The 17,063-nt window shown below is 63.9% G+C and overlaps 1 protein-coding gene across 1 annotated transcript in view; it reads left to right on the top strand.

The window, feature by feature from the left end:
* Window positions 1-17,063, top strand: part of SIK3 (SIK family kinase 3) — a 34,532-nt gene that overhangs the window by 15,990 nt on the left and 1,479 nt on the right. The window contains 26 exon segments of the mRNA XM_070765714.1: window positions 2,491-2,607; window positions 3,006-3,069; window positions 5,039-5,200; window positions 6,151-6,275; window positions 6,401-6,524; window positions 7,050-7,168; window positions 7,357-7,467; window positions 7,551-7,694; window positions 7,961-8,038; window positions 8,149-8,258; window positions 8,346-8,502; window positions 8,600-8,755; window positions 8,976-9,046; window positions 10,942-11,079; window positions 13,068-13,218; window positions 13,654-13,779; window positions 13,873-13,899; window positions 13,901-13,959; window positions 14,309-14,421; window positions 14,507-14,822; window positions 14,910-15,005; window positions 15,007-15,547; window positions 15,549-15,735; window positions 16,250-16,401; window positions 16,500-16,632; window positions 16,772-16,948. Coding sequence (XP_070621815.1) covers window positions 2,491-2,607; window positions 3,006-3,069; window positions 5,039-5,200; window positions 6,151-6,275; window positions 6,401-6,524; window positions 7,050-7,168; window positions 7,357-7,467; window positions 7,551-7,694; window positions 7,961-8,038; window positions 8,149-8,258; window positions 8,346-8,502; window positions 8,600-8,755; window positions 8,976-9,046; window positions 10,942-11,079; window positions 13,068-13,218; window positions 13,654-13,779; window positions 13,873-13,899; window positions 13,901-13,959; window positions 14,309-14,421; window positions 14,507-14,822; window positions 14,910-15,005; window positions 15,007-15,547; window positions 15,549-15,735; window positions 16,250-16,401; window positions 16,500-16,632; window positions 16,772-16,929 — 3,735 coding nt within the window. The 3' untranslated portion in view covers window positions 16,930-16,948.

The following is a 17,063-nucleotide window of genomic DNA, read 5'->3' as shown; positions in this document are numbered from 1 at the left end:
CTGGCCTGCTTGTGGATGCTGGACTCTTGAGGATGCTGCTGCTCCTCTAGCAGGCCGGGACTCCTGGGCCGCTAAGCCACCTTGCGTGGCCCTTGGGCTCCTGACGGAGGCTGTGCCAGTGGTCAGCAGCTGCCCTGGGCTCCAGCCCCATTGGCACCGCCTGCCGGGCGACGTAACGGCCACGTTCATGGCGAGGCAGGTGATCCCGCGGCCGGCAGGCGGACTGCCCTGCTGGGCACCAAGGCTGCTCCTGCCTCAGAGAAGAGTGACCTCACCACGGGCACCCGCTACGTTTATGGCCTTATTCGATCTCTGAGGGTTTGGCAGCTTTGTTTGACTTTGTTTTGGCCGTTGTGTCCCACACGCTCGCTTGGTTTCTGTGAGATTCGTTTCCTCCCAAGTGGTCAAGTGCTGCCTCTCATGTCCAGAGTGGGCGGCTCCTTCCCCTTCCGTGGCAGTGATGGCACCGGGCCCTTGAGTTCCCCAGCGCTTCTCCCCCGAGTTCTCTGCAGCCTTTTCCAGGAGGTCTTCTGGGCCTCTTCCCCCCGTTTTCTTCCCCTCTTGAAGAAGGGCCATTCGCAGCCCTGCTCTTAAGGAAGATAAGCCCCTCTTTCTTCTGCATTGGCCACGTGTGAGTGGACACACAAGGAGTTTGTCTTTGGTGCAGATGCTCTCAGTGCACATATAGAAAAGTAAAATGCATTTTCAATAATCCATAAGATACAACACTTAGTGTGATAGTCGTAGGTTACTAAGAGGCAATCGGATGCTACTGGGAAACAAATAAAATGATATAAATTGTAAAGATACAAAAAGCAACATGGTTAGAGAAGAATCATAGTGATACAGTCTTAATAGACAACACTGGTCAAACAGCGAAGGTCATATACCTGTTTTATGGGGTTTGAGGTGCTGATTCCAAAAATATGCTTGGTTTTGCTCTACCACGTAAAGTTTCTGATATAGAAGCATTTTTGTTATTACGTTACAGTGTTTCTACATTTTCAGCCTATGTGGTAATTACTGTTTTCCTAATGTCACCAGGATATTTCCTATATCGTATAATAATGATGCTGCTCCATGGAAACTCTACCTGCTACAGAAAAACTATATACATTTTAGAAATCAGAACAAAAAAATGATTCAGAAAAGTACAAAGTCAACTGCGATGATTAGAAAAAATGTTTTTTTTTTGTAGACCGAGTCTACAGAGAGGGGCGGCATACAAATCTAATAAATAAATAAGTACTTGTATTACAAGATATAAATTTGCCTTTTTTTGATGCGCACTGATAATACCTAGTAGCTATATCTCTGGTTTTAGTTCTAGTTCATAATTTAGAATTTTTTTCAACCAATTTCTAATCAAGGCCCCAAATTTCACCGCTTCTGGGCACGGGCCCTGTGGCGTTTCACATTTCCAACATTCGCTGTTTAGATTATTGCAAATTTTTGCAAGTCTTGCCGGGGCATAGTGCCACTGGTAGAACATCATCTTATTGGCTTTATTTATTTTATTTGTAAGGTGTAGATATTGTCAGTTTGAAATTTAATTTCCAAAGTTGCTCTTCAATCTTCTTCCGCTGTGCGTGCATTTCCCCCTCTTTCTATTGGGTCTGGGATCTGGGCTTCCCTTTGGGGCCTCGCCCGTCCTCTTCCCACTCCCCCCCCCCCGAAGAGCAGCTGGCGGGGTAGGCTGGGCTGAGGAGAGGCAAGGCAGGAGGGGCCCTTCGCAGCCCCCGTTCTGCCCGGGGTGCTTGGAGGCCTCCTGAGCCCCCAATGGATAATCCAGAGACCCCGAGGCCAGTCTTGGAAAGGGAGGACACAGGCCAGGCGGGTGCGTGGCCTTGTCAGGCGAGCGCTGGAGCCCTTCCGCTGACCCCTCCTGGCACCTTCGCAGCGGAGTGCAGCATGGACCTCTTGCAGTTGAAAGCCGCTCCACAAGATGGAGCTCTTGGCCAGGCCAGCCTCGTTTTCTGGAGAGAAGCTTTACCTGGTCATCTGTGTCCGTTGTAAAAAACGACACTTTCAGGCGTGTCCAAGAGATTGACAGAGTCCATTTGCTGTGCTCACTTGAAGGGCAGGGTTCATTCCCACAGGACAGCCCCCCCCCCCAAAGGCACCTGCTTGGGTTCCTGCATCAGCATCCACACGTAAGGGGGGTGTCTTGTTTTGGGCCACCTGGACTAGTTCAGAATCCCTGGGGGGAGGGGGGGTTGCAGATGAACGACTGGCGCAGTCTCCCCCCAATTAGAAAATCCCTGGAAATCCTCCATTCGCGGCAGAGTTCATAGAAGGTTGCTGGCCTGGCCACCCTCCCTCTTAGGCATCGCCAATTGTGGGCCAGTTGTCCAGTGTTGGAAACAAATCGCCCGGCCACTTCGCTTGCGCTCTCATAGCTTGATGCTCTCGGAAGGGAGGAAGCGGTCGTTGCGCTCCGCCTGCCCATTCGGGGCTCCACAGCGACTGTCCCCCCGTTTGCCCCCCCAGGTCGCCATCAAGATCATTGACAAGACTCAGCTGGACGAAGAGAACCTGAAGAAGATCTTCCGAGAAGTCCAGATCATGAAGATGCTCTGCCACCCCCACATCATCCGCTTGTATCAGGTCTGGGGGCCGGGACGATGGGGCAGGGGGAGGAGGGGCCCCAACCTCGGATCCTTTCCATCCACCAGAGGGGGGGGGGCTCTTGGAGGCTGCACGGCTTCCTTTTGGCCCCCCCCACTCCCCACTCCATAGGCCTCTTGCTGATTCAAACAAACACAATGGTCTCAAAGTAAAACACTTTTGTGGAAGGCCAAACAGCCGGGCGCAGAAGGTGACCACAGGGCGTCAGCCTGTAGAGTCTTTGGTGACTGTCCCGTGAGGAATCCTTCTGTTGGGGGGGGGGAACACACACACACACAAACACACACACACATACACACACACACACACACACACACACACACACACACAGGAGCGAGGGTGCTTTGTCCTGAGCCTGTCCGTCTGTCCCCCTGCAGGTCATGGAGACGGAGAGAATGATCTACTTGGTCACGGAGTATGCCAGCGGAGGGGAGATCTTTGGTAAGCGCACTGTTTGCCCTTTTCAACCCAAATATACCCGGTCAGCTCCAGGAAACAAAACCGCTGCTGGCCCTCGTGCTTACCTTTGGGCTGATGCGCTCCGGCCTTGGAGGTCTCCACAGCATGAGGCACAATTGCTGTGGAAGTGAGATTGGGGGGCGGGGGCAGGGGGGGCTGCTGCCCTTGGAGGAAAGGGAAGGACTCTGGGGGAGGGGCTGGCCGTAACGTGAAGATTTGGGGACGTTGGCCCTTGGTGCAGGTCAGCTGCCAATGGAGCCAGAATTGTCCCCGGGCCACCCAAATAGACCCGGAGCGCCAGAAGCCATCTGGCGAGCCAGGTTAGCCGCAGGGACGGGGCCTTCTTGGGCGGATTCATTTTTAATAGGACGAAGTTGCAGGGGCCACGAAAGAGCCCAGGTGACGTCAGCTGAGAAGGTGGCAGGGAGGGGGCTGGGGAGGGACCTGCGTGGCCAGCCCTGGAGTCTGGAGGAGGCCGGGGGCCCGAGGCAGGGATCCAGCCGGACTTTTGGGGAGGGACGTCCCGACTCCAGAGGCTGACACGAGCAAGGCCGAGGCACTGGGGGGGGGCAGCAGGCAAGAACCATTACGGAGGAGGAGGAGGAGGACTACTCGAGAGTAAGGCTTATAGATGTAATTGGCCCATTGCACAGGCCATACAAGCGGAGTTTATGGCCGGAAGCAACTTTCTTCACCTCCTGCCTTTTTAGCTCGGACTCCACGTTTCTGTTTGGCCTTTCTGACTTTCTTGCCTTTTGGTCTCTGGCGGCCTTGTCCAGAAAGACCGAGGTCCGTGCGCTTATCTGCCTTTCCCCGAAAGACTCTGGTCAGGCTTGTTATCATTCTTTGGGATTTGTTACCTCCGGGAATGAAAATAATTCCCGGCCATTAAAATAAAAGAGGATTTGGGGACTGTGCTTGCTATTGTTATTATTCTGAGCTGGGAAGGCCGGGTCAGGGCCTCACGAAGGCCATAAAGAGGCTCTGCCCCGAACCTTTGGGCCGCAGCGGGACCCTCCTCCCCGGGCCTGGCAAGGGCAAAGGCCAAAAGTTTAGGTACAATTCAGACATAGGATAACCAGACGCGTTTGCTGTGGTCACTCCCGGGGTGTTTTCTCATTCTCTCCGGGGACCACGTGAAGCCACGTTTCGGGAGGGGCTCTGCAGTGCCTGGGGGCTTTGGGGGCCCTCTTTGCAGGGCGAGTCGGGGAAGGGGAAGAGCCCCGGAGAACCCGCAGCTTAGCCTCCGTGGGGCTGACCGACACACCGGAGGCTGCCGAGGGCCAACACGGGATGCTTGTCGGTTGCCCTGTGAGCAGAAACCCTCCGTGGCCTCCGGACCCCCAGGGTCACTTGCAGGAGCGCAGCTTTGCAGGGCGGGTGCTGTTTTCACTGGGGAGGGGGGAGGGGGCAGAATTCAAGTCTTGGCAAAAGCAGGAAGACCCTCCCCCCTCTGTTCTCTCTTCCTCGGCTCTTGCCCATTTGGGGCGGGGCAGGTTCGTAGGGGGTGCCCCCCATGAATCCCCCACAGTCTCCTTCACTGTTCCTCCGCTCGGTGCCTGGAGGGCTGGGAAGCAACCTTGGGGCCGGGCCGAGAGCGTCCCCCTGGGGGCCCTTGGCTGCCGGTCAGCCTCGCTCTTCCCCCTGACTCTGGGCTGCAGGGCGTTTGCCAGGAGACAGGCTGAACTCTGAGAGAGCAATTTATTATTATTGTTATTATTATTTTTTCTTTATTTTTCTTTCAACATACAATAAAACAACATGAGCAAAAAAAACACAGAATCCCTGCTTAAAATGATAATTAATAATATGAGAGATCAGTTTACACCCCCTGCCTCTCCTTCCCCAGGCGGCCTGATCCGTCCCCCCCCAGGCCGCTCCCTTGCGCCCCCACCCCCCTCCGCCCAGAAGAGGCGTCTAAGCAGCTTCCCCCCTCCCGCCCCTCCCTCAGATCACCTGGTGGCCCACGGGCGCATGGCCGAAAAGGAGGCTCGGAAGAAGTTTAAGCAGATCGTAGCAGCCGTCCACTTCTGCCACTCCCACCACATTGTCCACAGGGACCTGAAGGCCGAGAATTTGCTTTTGGATGCAAACCTGAACATCAAAATAGCAGGTGATCCGTTGCAACTCGGGCTTTCCAGAGATTTCCAGGCCAATCAGGTGGGCCCCTAGGGGGACTGGCCGGCCAGGAGAGCTCAGAAAAGGGGGGGATGGGAGGCAGCCGGGTGGGCTTGGCGGGGAATGGCTGACCCTGGCTGGAGGAGGAAGGGGAGAGACGGGCACATTCAATTCAGCACAAAGCACCGGAAGGTCTACCGGCCAGCGGGGTCCAGATCCCCAGGCCCTGTCAAGGGGGGGGGCCCTCAGGGGCTGTGTGGAGATGGGGGCAGCATTTTGTGCCAGGTGATGGCTCCGCCCACTGCTGGCCCTGGCTTCCCCTGGACGCTCGCCTACTCTGGTGCAAGACCTGAGGCCCTTCCTTCCTTTCCTTTCCTTTCCCTCCCTCCCTCCCCCCTCCCTCCCTCTTTCCTTTCCCTCCCTCCCTCCCCCCTCCCTCCCTCCCCTTTCCTTTCCCTCCCTCCCCCCTCCCTCCCTCCCTCCCTTCTTTCCTTTCCCTCCCTCCCCCCTCCCTCCCCCCCTCTTTCCTTTCCCTCCCTCCCTCCCCCCTCCCTCCCTCCCCCCTCCCTTCCCTTTCCTTTCCCTCCCTCCCCCCTCCCTCCCTCCCTTCTTTCCTTTCCCTCCCTCCCCCCTCCCTCCCTCCCTCTTTCCTTTCCCTCCCTCCCTCCCTCCCCCCTCCCTCCCTCTTTCCTTTCCCTCCCTCCCTCCCTCCCCCCTCCCTCCCTCCCTCTTTCCTTTCCCTCCCTCCCCCCTCCCTCCCTCCCTCCCTCTTTCCTTTCCCTCCCTCCCCCCTCCCTCCCTCCCTCCCTCTTTCCTTTCCCTCCCTCCCCCCTCCCTCCCTCCCTTTCCTTTCCCTCCCTCCCTCCCCCCTCCCTCCCTTCTTTCCTTTCCCTCCCTCCCCCCTCCCTCTCTCCCTCCCTCCTTTCCTTCCTTCCTTCCTTCCAGATTTTGGATTCAGCAATATCTTCACTCCTGGCCAGCTGCTGAAGACCTGGTGTGGAAGCCCCCCTTACGCGGCCCCCGAGCTTTTTGAAGGGAAGGAGTACGATGGGCCGAAGGTGGACATCTGGGTGAGTGGCAGAGAGGACGCCCCTGCCTCGAGGGGCCTCGAGGAGGAACGGGGACCTCTTGGCCTGGGGAGTCGGTCCGTGGGCTTCCTCTGGGAGCCCCCACAAAGGAGACCCTTCTCTTGCAGAGCCTCGGGGTGGTGCTCTACGTGCTGGTGTGTGGGGCGCTGCCCTTCGACGGCAGCACGCTGCAGAACCTGCGGGCGAGGGTGCTGAGCGGGAAGTTCCGCATCCCCTTCTTCATGTCCACAGGTACGGAGCACGGGGGGCTGGCCGTGGCTGCCCCCCCCCCCGGGCTCCAAATCCAGCCCTGGAGGAGCCAGGCTCTGCTTCCTTGGGTCCGTTGGCTAAAGCAGCAGGGCCCTAAGGAGCCTGCACCCAAAAACGGGTATCCCGCCCCCTCACACGCACGCACACACACACACACACACACACAGGTGAAGCGTTTGGGAAAAGAGAGAATGGGTGGAAGGTGGTCAATCTCCCCCCCCACCCATTCTGCGACTCCCCCAGAATGAGAGAAAGTGGGAGAGTGGCCTGCCGGACTAAGGTCCCCCCCCCCCCCCCGTGCCGGCTCAGTGTCCATTCGCTTTAGGTTCCGGAGGAGGGGAACAAACATGGGAAGGGGCGGGGGGGCTTTGCTTCGGGGGGGGGGGTCCTGGTGGAGTCGGGGCGCCTGCCCTGGGGAGGGGGGGTCCGCCTGCCCTTCTGAGAAGCCCCCCAGCCGCAGCTCTCAGGGCCCAGGACCCCCGGTCCCACCCGTCCGCTCTCTTGCAGAGTGTGAGCACCTGATCCGCCACATGCTGGTGCTGGAGCCGAGCCGACGTCTCTCCCTGGAGCAGGTCTGCCGGCACAAGTGGATGAAGCTGGGGGAGGCAGACCCCGACTTCAGCAGGGTGAGGAGGAGGAGGAGGAGGCCGGGGGCCCAGGTGGGGGCACAGCCCCTGGGGGAGATGCACAGCCGGAAGGAAGGGGGGTGGGGGGGCTGGTTCCCCCGCTCTATGCTGGGAGGGGCCGGGACATTGCCTGGGGGGGGGGGGAGACCTCCTGCTTCCCCCCGCTGAACAAGCCCCCTGCTCTCCAGTTGATAACCGACGGTCAGCAGCTGAAGGCCGAGCGGCAGCTGGAGCCCCTGCAAGAGGAGGTGCTGCTGGCCATGGCGGAGATGGGGCTGGACAAGGAGCGCACCCTCCAGGTACCGAGGCCGCCGGCCCCTCGGGGAGCTCTGGCATGCTCTGGGGCCGGGAGGAGTGACCGGTGGCTTTTCTGCCCCCCCAGTCGCTGAGGACGGAGGCCTACGACCACTACAGTGCCATCTACAGCCTCCTCTGTGACCGCCAGAAGAGGCACAAAACCCTCTGCACCTCGGCCCTGCCCACCCTCCCCCGGGCTCTGGCCTTCCCGGCCCCTGCCGGTCTCCAGGTCAGTCCTGGGGCGCCTCTGCCCCGGCCTCTCAGAAACCGGGGGGCTTTTGCCCGGGAGCGTCCGGTGGACCAGGCAAGGCTGCCTTGCTCTGCCTTGGCAGGTGGGCCCCATGTCAGGGGCGGAGGCGGCTGGGGCTGGGCTCCTTGGGGCGCCCACCCTCCCCGCCCTTGGCCCCAGCACCTGCCCAGCACTTGGTGTCAGAGGGGGGGGGGGTTCTTGTCGTCCAGGCCATTCAGTATTTGGGTGGTGGGTCTGCTTCACAGGCAGAACCTGCTGGCAGCCCAGTGAGCCTCAGCGTCCCCCAAGTGCAGCTCATCAACCCAGACAACCAGATAGTGGAGGTAAGGGGGGGCCACTCCGCCCGGGGCCCCCTCGCCCCCCCCCCCGGGGTCTCTCCGTCCCCTCTCTCCCTCCCGGGTGCATTCCTCCCTCCGGGGTCTCCCTCTTGCAGACGGACGGGACCATGAACCTGGACAGCGACGAAGGGGAGGAGCCTTCCCCCGAAGCCCTGGTCCGCTACCTCTCCATGCGGAGACACACGGTCGGGGTGGCCGACCCCCGGTGAGCAGAGGAGCGGTTGGGTCTGTGGGTGAGGGGCTCCTCTGGCTCCTGGGGTCCAAGCGCCCGCCTGTCTCTCCCGCCTGGCAGCACGGAGGTGATGGAGGACCTGCAGAAGCTGCTCCCCGGCTTCCCCCGCGTGGCCCCCCAGGCCCCGTTCCTGCAGGTGGCCCCCAACGTGAACATGGCAGCCGCCAACCTCCTCCCCATGCAGCACCTGCAGCCGACCGGCCAGTTGGAGTACAAGGTACCCCCCCCTTCCTCTGGGACCGGGGGGGAGGGGGGAGGGGGCGCCCCACAGGGCCCTTGCGAGGGGCGGCCGCTGAGAGAGCGCTTGGTTGCAGGAGCAGTCCTTGCTGCAGCCCCCTACGCTGCAGCTGCTGAACGGGATGGGGCCGCTGGGGCGCAGGGCCTCCGACGGGGGAGCCAACATCCAGCTGCACGCCCAGCAGCTCCTGAAGCGTCCGCGGGGGCCCTCCCCCCTGGTAGCCATGACGCCCGTAAGCCCCGCCTTCTCCCGCAGGGACCCCCCTCCAGAGGGGGCAGGAGGAGGAGGAGGGGCTGCTCTCTGAATTGGCCTTCCTCCCTGCTCACCCGGCCTGCGTCTCGGGCCTTGGGGTGGCCGTCCTGAGCCCTTGGGGGGGGGGGGCGCTCGTTCTGCCTGGCCCTCCATGCCTGGTCAGCCAAGCGCGGCTGGTGACTGTGTCTCCTTCCATCTAGGCAGTGCCTGCTGTGACCCCCGTGGACGAGGAGAGCTCGGACGGAGAGCCGGACCAGGAGGCCGTGCAGAGGTAACGCTCCCCCCCCCCCCGTCTCCTGGGGGCTTCTGCTCGCTTCTGCTTCTCTCTCTCTCTCTCTCTCCCCCCTCTCTCTCACTAACCTCTTTGCGCTGACCGGAGGGGAGGGCAGCCTTCCGTAAGTATCTTACTCCATTGGCCCGGCTACTGCCCGGCGGCTTTCCTTCCTGTGGCCAGAGTGGTTCGCCTTTCCGTCCGATACCCGTCTGCGGCTTCTGTGCTGGGAAAGAGACTGCCGACTCCTGGAGGTCGCGGTATTTTGGCCAGTGTTGTGGTAAAGCCGAGAGCCACTGGCTGAAATGAGCAGCTTTGGAAGCCAAAGGAAGAGATGGTGGTGGGCCTGGCTGCAGTTGAAAGGCCCCTGAGAGCCCCAGCGCCTGGCGAAAGTCCTTCAGGGGCTCCGCAAGGTCCGGTTTCGGTGTGGGTTGCAGCCAGAGTGGCCGGCCCGGCTCCCAGGCCCCTTGGCCCACGCGTAGGAGAGAGGCTGCCCCTAAGGGGGCCACGCGAGACCGTTGGCCTGGGGCGCAGAGGAGAGGGGCCCCCTCCCTGCTTGGAAGACTGCCGGGCCGCAGAGCAGCTGGAAGCTCCCCGGGAACTCCAGCCACGAAGGGCCTTTCGCGCCTCCTGCCAGCGCTCCCCCCGCGCCCCCCCTTTGCAGAGGCCCCCTCAGGATTGTCTTCAAAATCTCCCAGGGGGAGAACCGGCAAACCAATTGTAAAAGAACAAAGGGGGCTTTGGGGTGGTTCCTGGGGCATCACGGAAAGGCCCCTGGTGGCTGGACATGTTGGTGACCAGGGGTCCGATGCAGGGGACCGGCTTCTTCCTTGTGCAGGCCCTGGGCCCCCCTCCCTCCCCCCCTCTGGGGGCCGAGCCACTGGCTGCAGGGCCCTCTGGTCAAGGCCCGTCCCAGGCTGTGGGGGGAGGCTGCTGTGGGGGGAGCCCTCCTGCCCTGCCCGAGAGGCTCCCTAGGGCGGCTCAGAACGGAGCAAGCAGTGGGTTAGGAAAGGGCCCCCTCCCCAACCCCAGACGGGCGGGGCAGTGCCAGCCTGCACGGGGGTCACAAACGTTGCCTTCTGCTCCTTCCTGGCTCCTCTGGAGGGCTGTGTGTGTGTGTGTGTGTGTGTAGCAGTGTGAAGAGAGCAGTGTTGTTGCTGGGCTCCTCACAGCTGTCTCGCTCTGCAAGCCCTTCCTTCGATGCCCCCCAGCCACCAGTGAACAGTGGGGGGGAGCCACTCCAGGCAGGCCCTTCCCAGCCCCCCACCCCACCGGGAGCCTTCCTGGCTTCCCTACAGGCCTCAGGTTGGCCTCCCAGCTGGCCAAAGCCTGGCCTCTTTTGGCCTGGCTCCACCCGCAGCCTTCAGCCTGGGCCAGATGCTCTGAGGAAGAAGCCCCCCTTCCCCCCCCCGAAGGGTTTCCCTTCCTTCCTTCCTTCCTTCCTTCCTTCCTTCCTTCCTTCCTTCCTTCCTTCCTTCCTTCCTTCCTTCCTTCCTCCCTCCCTCCCTCCCTCCCTCCCTTCCTTCCGGCTGTGCCCTGGACGGGCTGGCTGGACGGCCTCCTTCTGACCCTCTGACGCTTTGGGCCCTCCCTGCCCCTCTTCCTCCTCCTCCCCCCTGGGTGAGCCTGCTCGCACCTCCAGCCGCTTGGCCTCCTTCTCTGGCCCTTCTGCTCCCCCCAGAGTGGGGCTGGCTCTCTCTCTGCCTCTGCCTCTCTCGGCCCCCTTCCTGGCACCAGGCTCCAGGAAGGGGCCCAGCAGGCCTCCCCCCCCCGCTGCTGCTGCTGCTGCTGCTGTTGGTGCTACTGCCCCCTCTGCCCCCCCCTGTCTGCAGGAGGGCCCGGGGGCTGCCTCTTCTCCCCCCCCCGCTCACCTCCTCCGCTCCGGCTCCTTGCAGATACTTGGCCAATAGGTCCAAGCGGCACACCCTGGCCATGACCAACCCCAGCGCGGAAATCCCGCCCGACTTGCAGAGGCAGCTCGGACAGCAGCCCTTCCGCTCCCGGGCCCCCCACCTGGCCCCCGACCAGCACCGGTGAGTAGCGGCCCCGGGCGCTTGGGGAGCTGCCCCACCGGCAGTCAGGCCCCAGGCCTGCCGCTCTCCCCCCCAGTCCCCTGCCCCCCCATGGGCTCCCCAGCCCAACAGAGGCTTTTGCCAGCCCCCCCCCAAAAGGGGGCTCAGTGGGTGTGTCGTCCCCCCCCCCAGCTCTCCTGGCCTTGGGGCCTCGAGGGTGGGGCTGGAGAACGGCCCCCTCAGCAACAGCATCAGCAGCTGGAGAGACCCTGATTTGGGAGGGGGGGCGTGGCCGGAGCAGCCAGCCGCCTGTGTTTGTGCCGACACACGGCTGCCCCGGCAGAGCCGCCCCCTGGACCTTGGCCCCTTCTACAGCTCGCCCAGGAGTTTGGCCTCTCCGCCTGCAGCCCTCCCCCCTGAGATTCCAGGGGGGGAGGGGAGTGGGAGGGGCCGAGGGAGCAACCACCAAGGCCTGGTCTGTCTCCAGGAAATATTATTTCAATAAAAATATCCAATAAAAATTGTTTAAAAGATTGTTAAAATAAAAGAAAAAAGAAAAAACGTAGGAGGAAATGGAGGTGGAACTGCTAAAAAACAACACCACTCCACCCGATAGAGATTTTAAAAAGTTGTAAAAGTTAAAAATAAGTTAAAAGTACAGAGGTATAAAATATTTTTGTAAAATGTTTGAATGTAAAATAGAGTTAAAAATTAAAAATATTAAAAATAAATTAAAAGTATAAATATAATAAGCGAAAAAGAAAGCCCCCTCCCTCTCCCCCAGTTGGCCATCAGGAGGGGCTCTGCTCAGCCTCCCCCCTCCTCTTTCTTTGCCCCCACTGAGCCCCCACCATGTCTTGAGGGGAGCTGGGGGTCTCCCTGGGCAGAACGTGACAGTCAGCGGTGGAGCAGGCAGACTCTGAGCCGGCTGGGGCCACGTGGCTGCCACGCTGGAAGCCGAGCCAAAGGGCAGAGATAAGCTGGGCTGACCCTTCCCTGACTCAGCTGCCCCCCCTTCCCTCCTCCCCCCTCCCCCTGTCCCGCCAGGCTCCAGGAAGCCCTAGGGGGGAGGGGTGAAATCTGCCATTGTTGAGGTGGGGGATGGGGGGGAGGAGAAGGAACCCGGGAGTCTGTGGCCTGAGAGCCCCCCCCCCCGTGGTGGGCTTGGCTAGTCCACCTGTGGGGCTCTGTTCTGGAGGGGCCGAGGGGAGGGGTCTGCCTCCGTGGAGCTCCCCCCCCCCGGCTTCTCCCCCTCCCGCCTCCATGATCCAAGCCAACAATGGCCGGCTGCGGTCAGGGCTGCCAAGAAGGATGGCTGTGCTCGCTGTCCAAACCTGGACGTCTCCCAGCCCCCAGCAGGACCAAGACACGGAGCCCAGAGGCCGAGCGCTGCCCCCTCCTGGCATCCGCATGGCCCTCCTGGGAGAGGGGGGCTGAGGCCGTGGGGCAGGAGCAGAGGGACGTGGCCGATTCCCAGGATCCCTCCAAGGGAGCCCCAGGCCAGGAGCATGTCCAGCCCCCGTGTAACTGCTTTGGCCGGGCAAAGGGGCCCAGCCTGCCTTGAAGCTCCGGTCCGTGTCCCTCATGCAGGGCCTCTGCAGACCTTCTGGGCCTCAGCCGGCCTCTCAGGGACGTGGGACGGGGCTGGCCGAGCAGGTCCATCAGTCCTGGAGCGGAGGGCCAAGCCGGTCTGTTCCGCCAGTCCCCCCACCCAACCCCCTCCGCCCCCTGCGATGCGCTAAAGAGGCTGCAGCCTTTCTGGGCGTTTGGGGCAGGGAAGAAGGGAAGACGCAGGGGCCCTCGAAAGGGGGAGGGGGTCTGGGCCAGGGGGCATAGGGGACCCCCCCCCAAGCTCCTCTCCCCCAGGCGGCCAGAAGGGCCCGGAGGCCAAGCACGGCCTGGGAGTCCAGAGGAGGGGGTGGGAGGAGGCGGGGACGATGGGCTCCTGTTCTGCTGGGTGGGGGAGGGGCCCCTCCTGACCCCCCCTCCCCCCCTCCATGTGTCCCCAGCTACGTCTACAAGGACTCCAACACGCTGCACCTCCCCACGGAGCGCTTCTCCCCTGTGCGCCGTTTCTCGGATGGGGCCGCCAGCATCCAGGCCTTCAAGGCTCAGCTGGAGAGGATGGGCGCCCACAGCAGCATCAAGCAGCTCCAGCAGGTACGAGCGGAGGGGCCTCTGGGGCGGAGGCAACGGCGGGAGGGAGGGGGGCGGCACCTCCCCTCGGCCGCTTTCCTCGCCCGGAATCTTCCGTGGTGCCCGAAGGCCCCCCCCCCCCGTAGAGTTGCCACCCTTGGGCCCAGGCTCCCTGGTGTGCGTGGCTGACGCTGGGCCTCTCTGGCTGCCCCTCCCGCCCTCTGCCAAGGGGGCTTCGGGGGGGGCTCCCCTGCTCTGGCTGGCAGCTCTGAGGCTGGGGGTGCGTGGGGGAGGGAGGGACGCCCGCTTGAGGCCCCCCAGGCCTTCCTCCTTGGCACAGGGAGCGGCCCTGCTGTCCTGGGCAGTGCTGGGTGGGCGGCCCCCGTTGCCCTCCCCATGCGCCCCCCCTCGGGCCCTGGTCATCCAGGCAGGGCTGAGGCTGAGCAGGGCCCCTTTCAGGAGTGTGAGCAGCTGCAGAAGATGTACGGGGGCCACATGGACGAGAGGACCCTGGAGAAGACGCAGCAGCAGCACTTCCTCTACCAGCAGGAGCAGCACCACCAGATCCTCCACCAGCAGATCCAGGTGAGGAGGGGGGGCAGGCGGGGGGGGCTCTCCTTCCGCCCCCCTCCCGTGGCTGCCCTTCACCCGCCTCCCCTTCCGCCCCCTGCGCCCCAGGACTGCATCCGTCCGCCACAGCCGTCCCCCCCCCCTGCAAGCCACCAGCGAGAACCAGCCAGCGCTGCTCACTCACCAGCTGCAGAGGTAAGACCCCCCCCTCCGCCCTGCCTGCCTGCCTGCCTTCCCAGGGGGGGGGGTGTCTCTCCGGGCCCCTTCTCCCCACCCCCCTGGGAAGGCAGGCAGAACCTGAGGATTTGGTACCACAAGATGTGCTTTGCCCGTCCAGGTGGAGCCTCCTTGGAAGCCCCAGGGGTGGGTGGGGGGGGCTTCCCCGGTCCCTTGGCAGGGCCGGGCTCCTGCTGTCAGCTCCAGGGGTCCCGCTTCTTGGGGCCGAGCGTCTGGCCCTGCTGGGGGAGGGAAGGTCCAGGGAGGGAGGGTCAGCAAAGGTCCCGGGGCATCCTGAGCCTGCTGGGTTTTCGCTCTGTGCCCCCAGGCTGCAGATCCAGCCCTCCAGCCCTCCGCCCCCCAGCCACCCCAGCAACCACCTCTTCAAGCAGGCGGAGAGCAGCCCCCCGCCCGTCAGCAGCAGCCTCCTCCAGACCCACAGTAGGTGCTGGCGTTCAGCCGGGGGGGGGGGAGTGTCAGGAGGCCTCCAGGGACCGGCCGGTCAGGAGGGCTCTGTTCTTTGCAGGTGCAGCCTCCCAGGCCCCCTTCCACCGGGGGGCGTCCTCGCCTCCGCCCCCGCACGGCAGCCTCTTCCAGCAGCCGGGCAGCCGCTCCCCGCCCCCCAGCCTGGCCCTGCCCTGCCTGGCCCTGCCGCCGCCAATCCAGGAGCCGGGCGACCTCCTGGGCAGCAGCCTCATGCAGGGGGGGCGGGGCCTGCCGGGCCCCCCCAGCGTCAGCCCCCTGCAGCTGCACCAACGGGCCAGCCTGATGGCCTCCCTGGCCTACGGACACCGGCCCCTCGCCAAGCAGCTCAGTGCCGACAGCGCCGAGTCCCCCCACAGGTAAGACCCTGCCAGCCGGCTACGAGCGGAGTGGGTCCCCCCTCCCGTCCGCTTGTCCCCCTCTGACCAGTGGCCTCTTCCCTGCAGGTACCCGTCCAGTGCCGGCTACCCGCAGGCACACCTGCCCCCCACTCCGCTGTTCCCGGAACCGTCCCGCGTCCCTCCGAGCAGCTTCGGCCCCGCGGCCCCCCACCGCCCTGAAGGTGCCCCTCCTGGAGCCGTTCCCGGGCTTCCCGCAGAGCAGCCAGCAGCAGCAGCACTACGCGGCCTCCGCCCTGCACCAGGCCCTGCTCTCGCCCACCCCGCCCGACTACAGCCGGCGCCCGCAGGTGCCCACCATCCTGCAGGGGCTGCTCTCTCCCCGCCACTCACTGGCCGGCCACCCGGACCTGCGGCTGCCCCAGGCTGACCAGGTGGCGCAGCTGATCAAGCGGCGGCAGCAGCACCAGCAGCACCAGCAGCATCAGGAGCACCTGCAGGAGCTCTTCCGGCAGATGACCCAAGGGGAGGCCCAGAAACTCTCCGAGCGGCCCCCGCTGGTCCTGCCCTACCAGAACGCTGACCCCTACCACCCGCACGGCAGCCCCCAGCCCCTGCTGAAGGCCCGGGGCCAGGACGGCCTCTCACACGCCTCGGGCCCGGCCCGCGGATACGCCCCGCCTCCCCCGGCCCTACTGCCCTCGGAGAGCATGGAGGAGGAGGAGGAGGAGGAGGGGGAGGACCGCTTGTGCGGGGGGGGCGCCCAGGGACCCTTTCCACGCGGCCAAGGGCTGCCCCGAAACGCTGCTCCTCCTGAGCGTCAGGGACTCGGACTCTTTGTTTGCGCCCGGCAAGGCTGAGCCAGAGGGGGGAGACCACCTGTATCGGCCCCAGACCGTCTTGCCCTTCTCACGGAGCGAAGGGCCCTGCCCAGGTAAGGCCCGGCCGGAGCCCCCTCTCTGGGGGCGACTGGTCACTCAGCTGAAGGGGGGGGCATTTTGGCAGTCCCAGCTTCTCCCTCAGGGGGAGGGCATCCCAGCACGGCCCAGGTGGGCGTGGAGGTGAGCTGCATTGGAGCCCTGGAAGAGCAGCAGGTAAAGGGAGGGGGTGCGAGTGGGGTGTCTTCTAGGAGGGGGAGGCCAGAGGGGGGCTTTGGCAAGCAGGGGGCCCGACTGGGATGAAGGGGAGAAGTTCCCACAGTGGCCAAAGCAGCGGTGGCCGAGCCCAGAGAGCCACCGGGAAGCCCCCTCCCTGACTGCCAGGAGTCTTTGCTGACCCGATTCGGATCTTTTGGCCACCCAGAAGGGCCCGGCCGGCTCTGGTCTGGAGCAGGAGGCGGCCTGAGCGGTCCCCCGATCCTGGCTGGGCTCCAGGGGCAGACGCGGGGGCTGGCTGGGAGGCTCTCCGGGGCTGCTGACCTCTGCGGCCCCCCTGCCTGACCCCTCCAGATGCCATGGTCACCGGTGGCCAGGAGAGGACCTCGCCCAGGCACATGGAGACGGCCGGCGGGCTCACCGCGTACCCAGCGAGGAGGGGCCCTGGCACGCATCCCCGGCCCCTGCAGAGGCACCACACCATCCAGAACAGCGACGATGCCTACGTGCGTTGGGGGGCAGGAGGGGGGCGGCTGGCCTGGGCACTTGGGTGGCCTCCCCCCTCTCGCCCGCCTCTCACTGCCCCCTTTGCTGGCCGGCACAGGTGCAGCTGGACCCTCTGCTGGGCATGAGCCTGATGGCCGGAAAAGCCCTGAGCTCTGCCCGCATGGCCGACGCGGTTCTCAGCCAGAGCTCCCTGGTGGGCAGCCAGCCCCTCCCCGAGGGGGACCGCAGGGGTGAGTGCCAGGGAGAGGGCGGTGAGGGGGGGCAGGGGCCTTGGGAGGGGGCTTGTCCTGCTGGGGGCCCCAGGAGGGCAGCCCTCCCTTGGCCTGGCTGGGGGGTCAGCTGAGCTCTTCCGCTTCCCCCCCCCTGCAGAAGGTGGGGAGCGCCTGGAAGGCCCCGAGCAGCCCGGCCTGGGGGAGGGCAGCCAGCACCTCAACGCCTCCTGCTACCCCTCCACCTGCGTCACCGACGTGCTGCTCAGCTACCGGCACCCGGAACTCCCCTTTGGGGTGGAGCAGGCGGGGGTCTAGCCGGCCCGTGGCAGCCCACGTGAGTCTGAGTCCTAGGCCGGAGGAAGACGTGTGTAGGGGGAGGGAGGGGGGTCCAGTGGGGGGGAGCAGGGCTTTGTCTCCTCAGCCCGGCTGCTCACACCGGCCTCCCTTGC

Source organism: Erythrolamprus reginae, chromosome 12 (genome assembly GCF_031021105.1).
Source record: "Erythrolamprus reginae isolate rEryReg1 chromosome 12, rEryReg1.hap1, whole genome shotgun sequence".
Lineage (NCBI taxonomy): Eukaryota > Metazoa > Chordata > Lepidosauria > Squamata > Dipsadidae > Erythrolamprus > Erythrolamprus reginae.
Note: the sequence above shows the minus strand (reverse complement) of the source record. Positions and strands in the feature narration are given on the sequence as shown.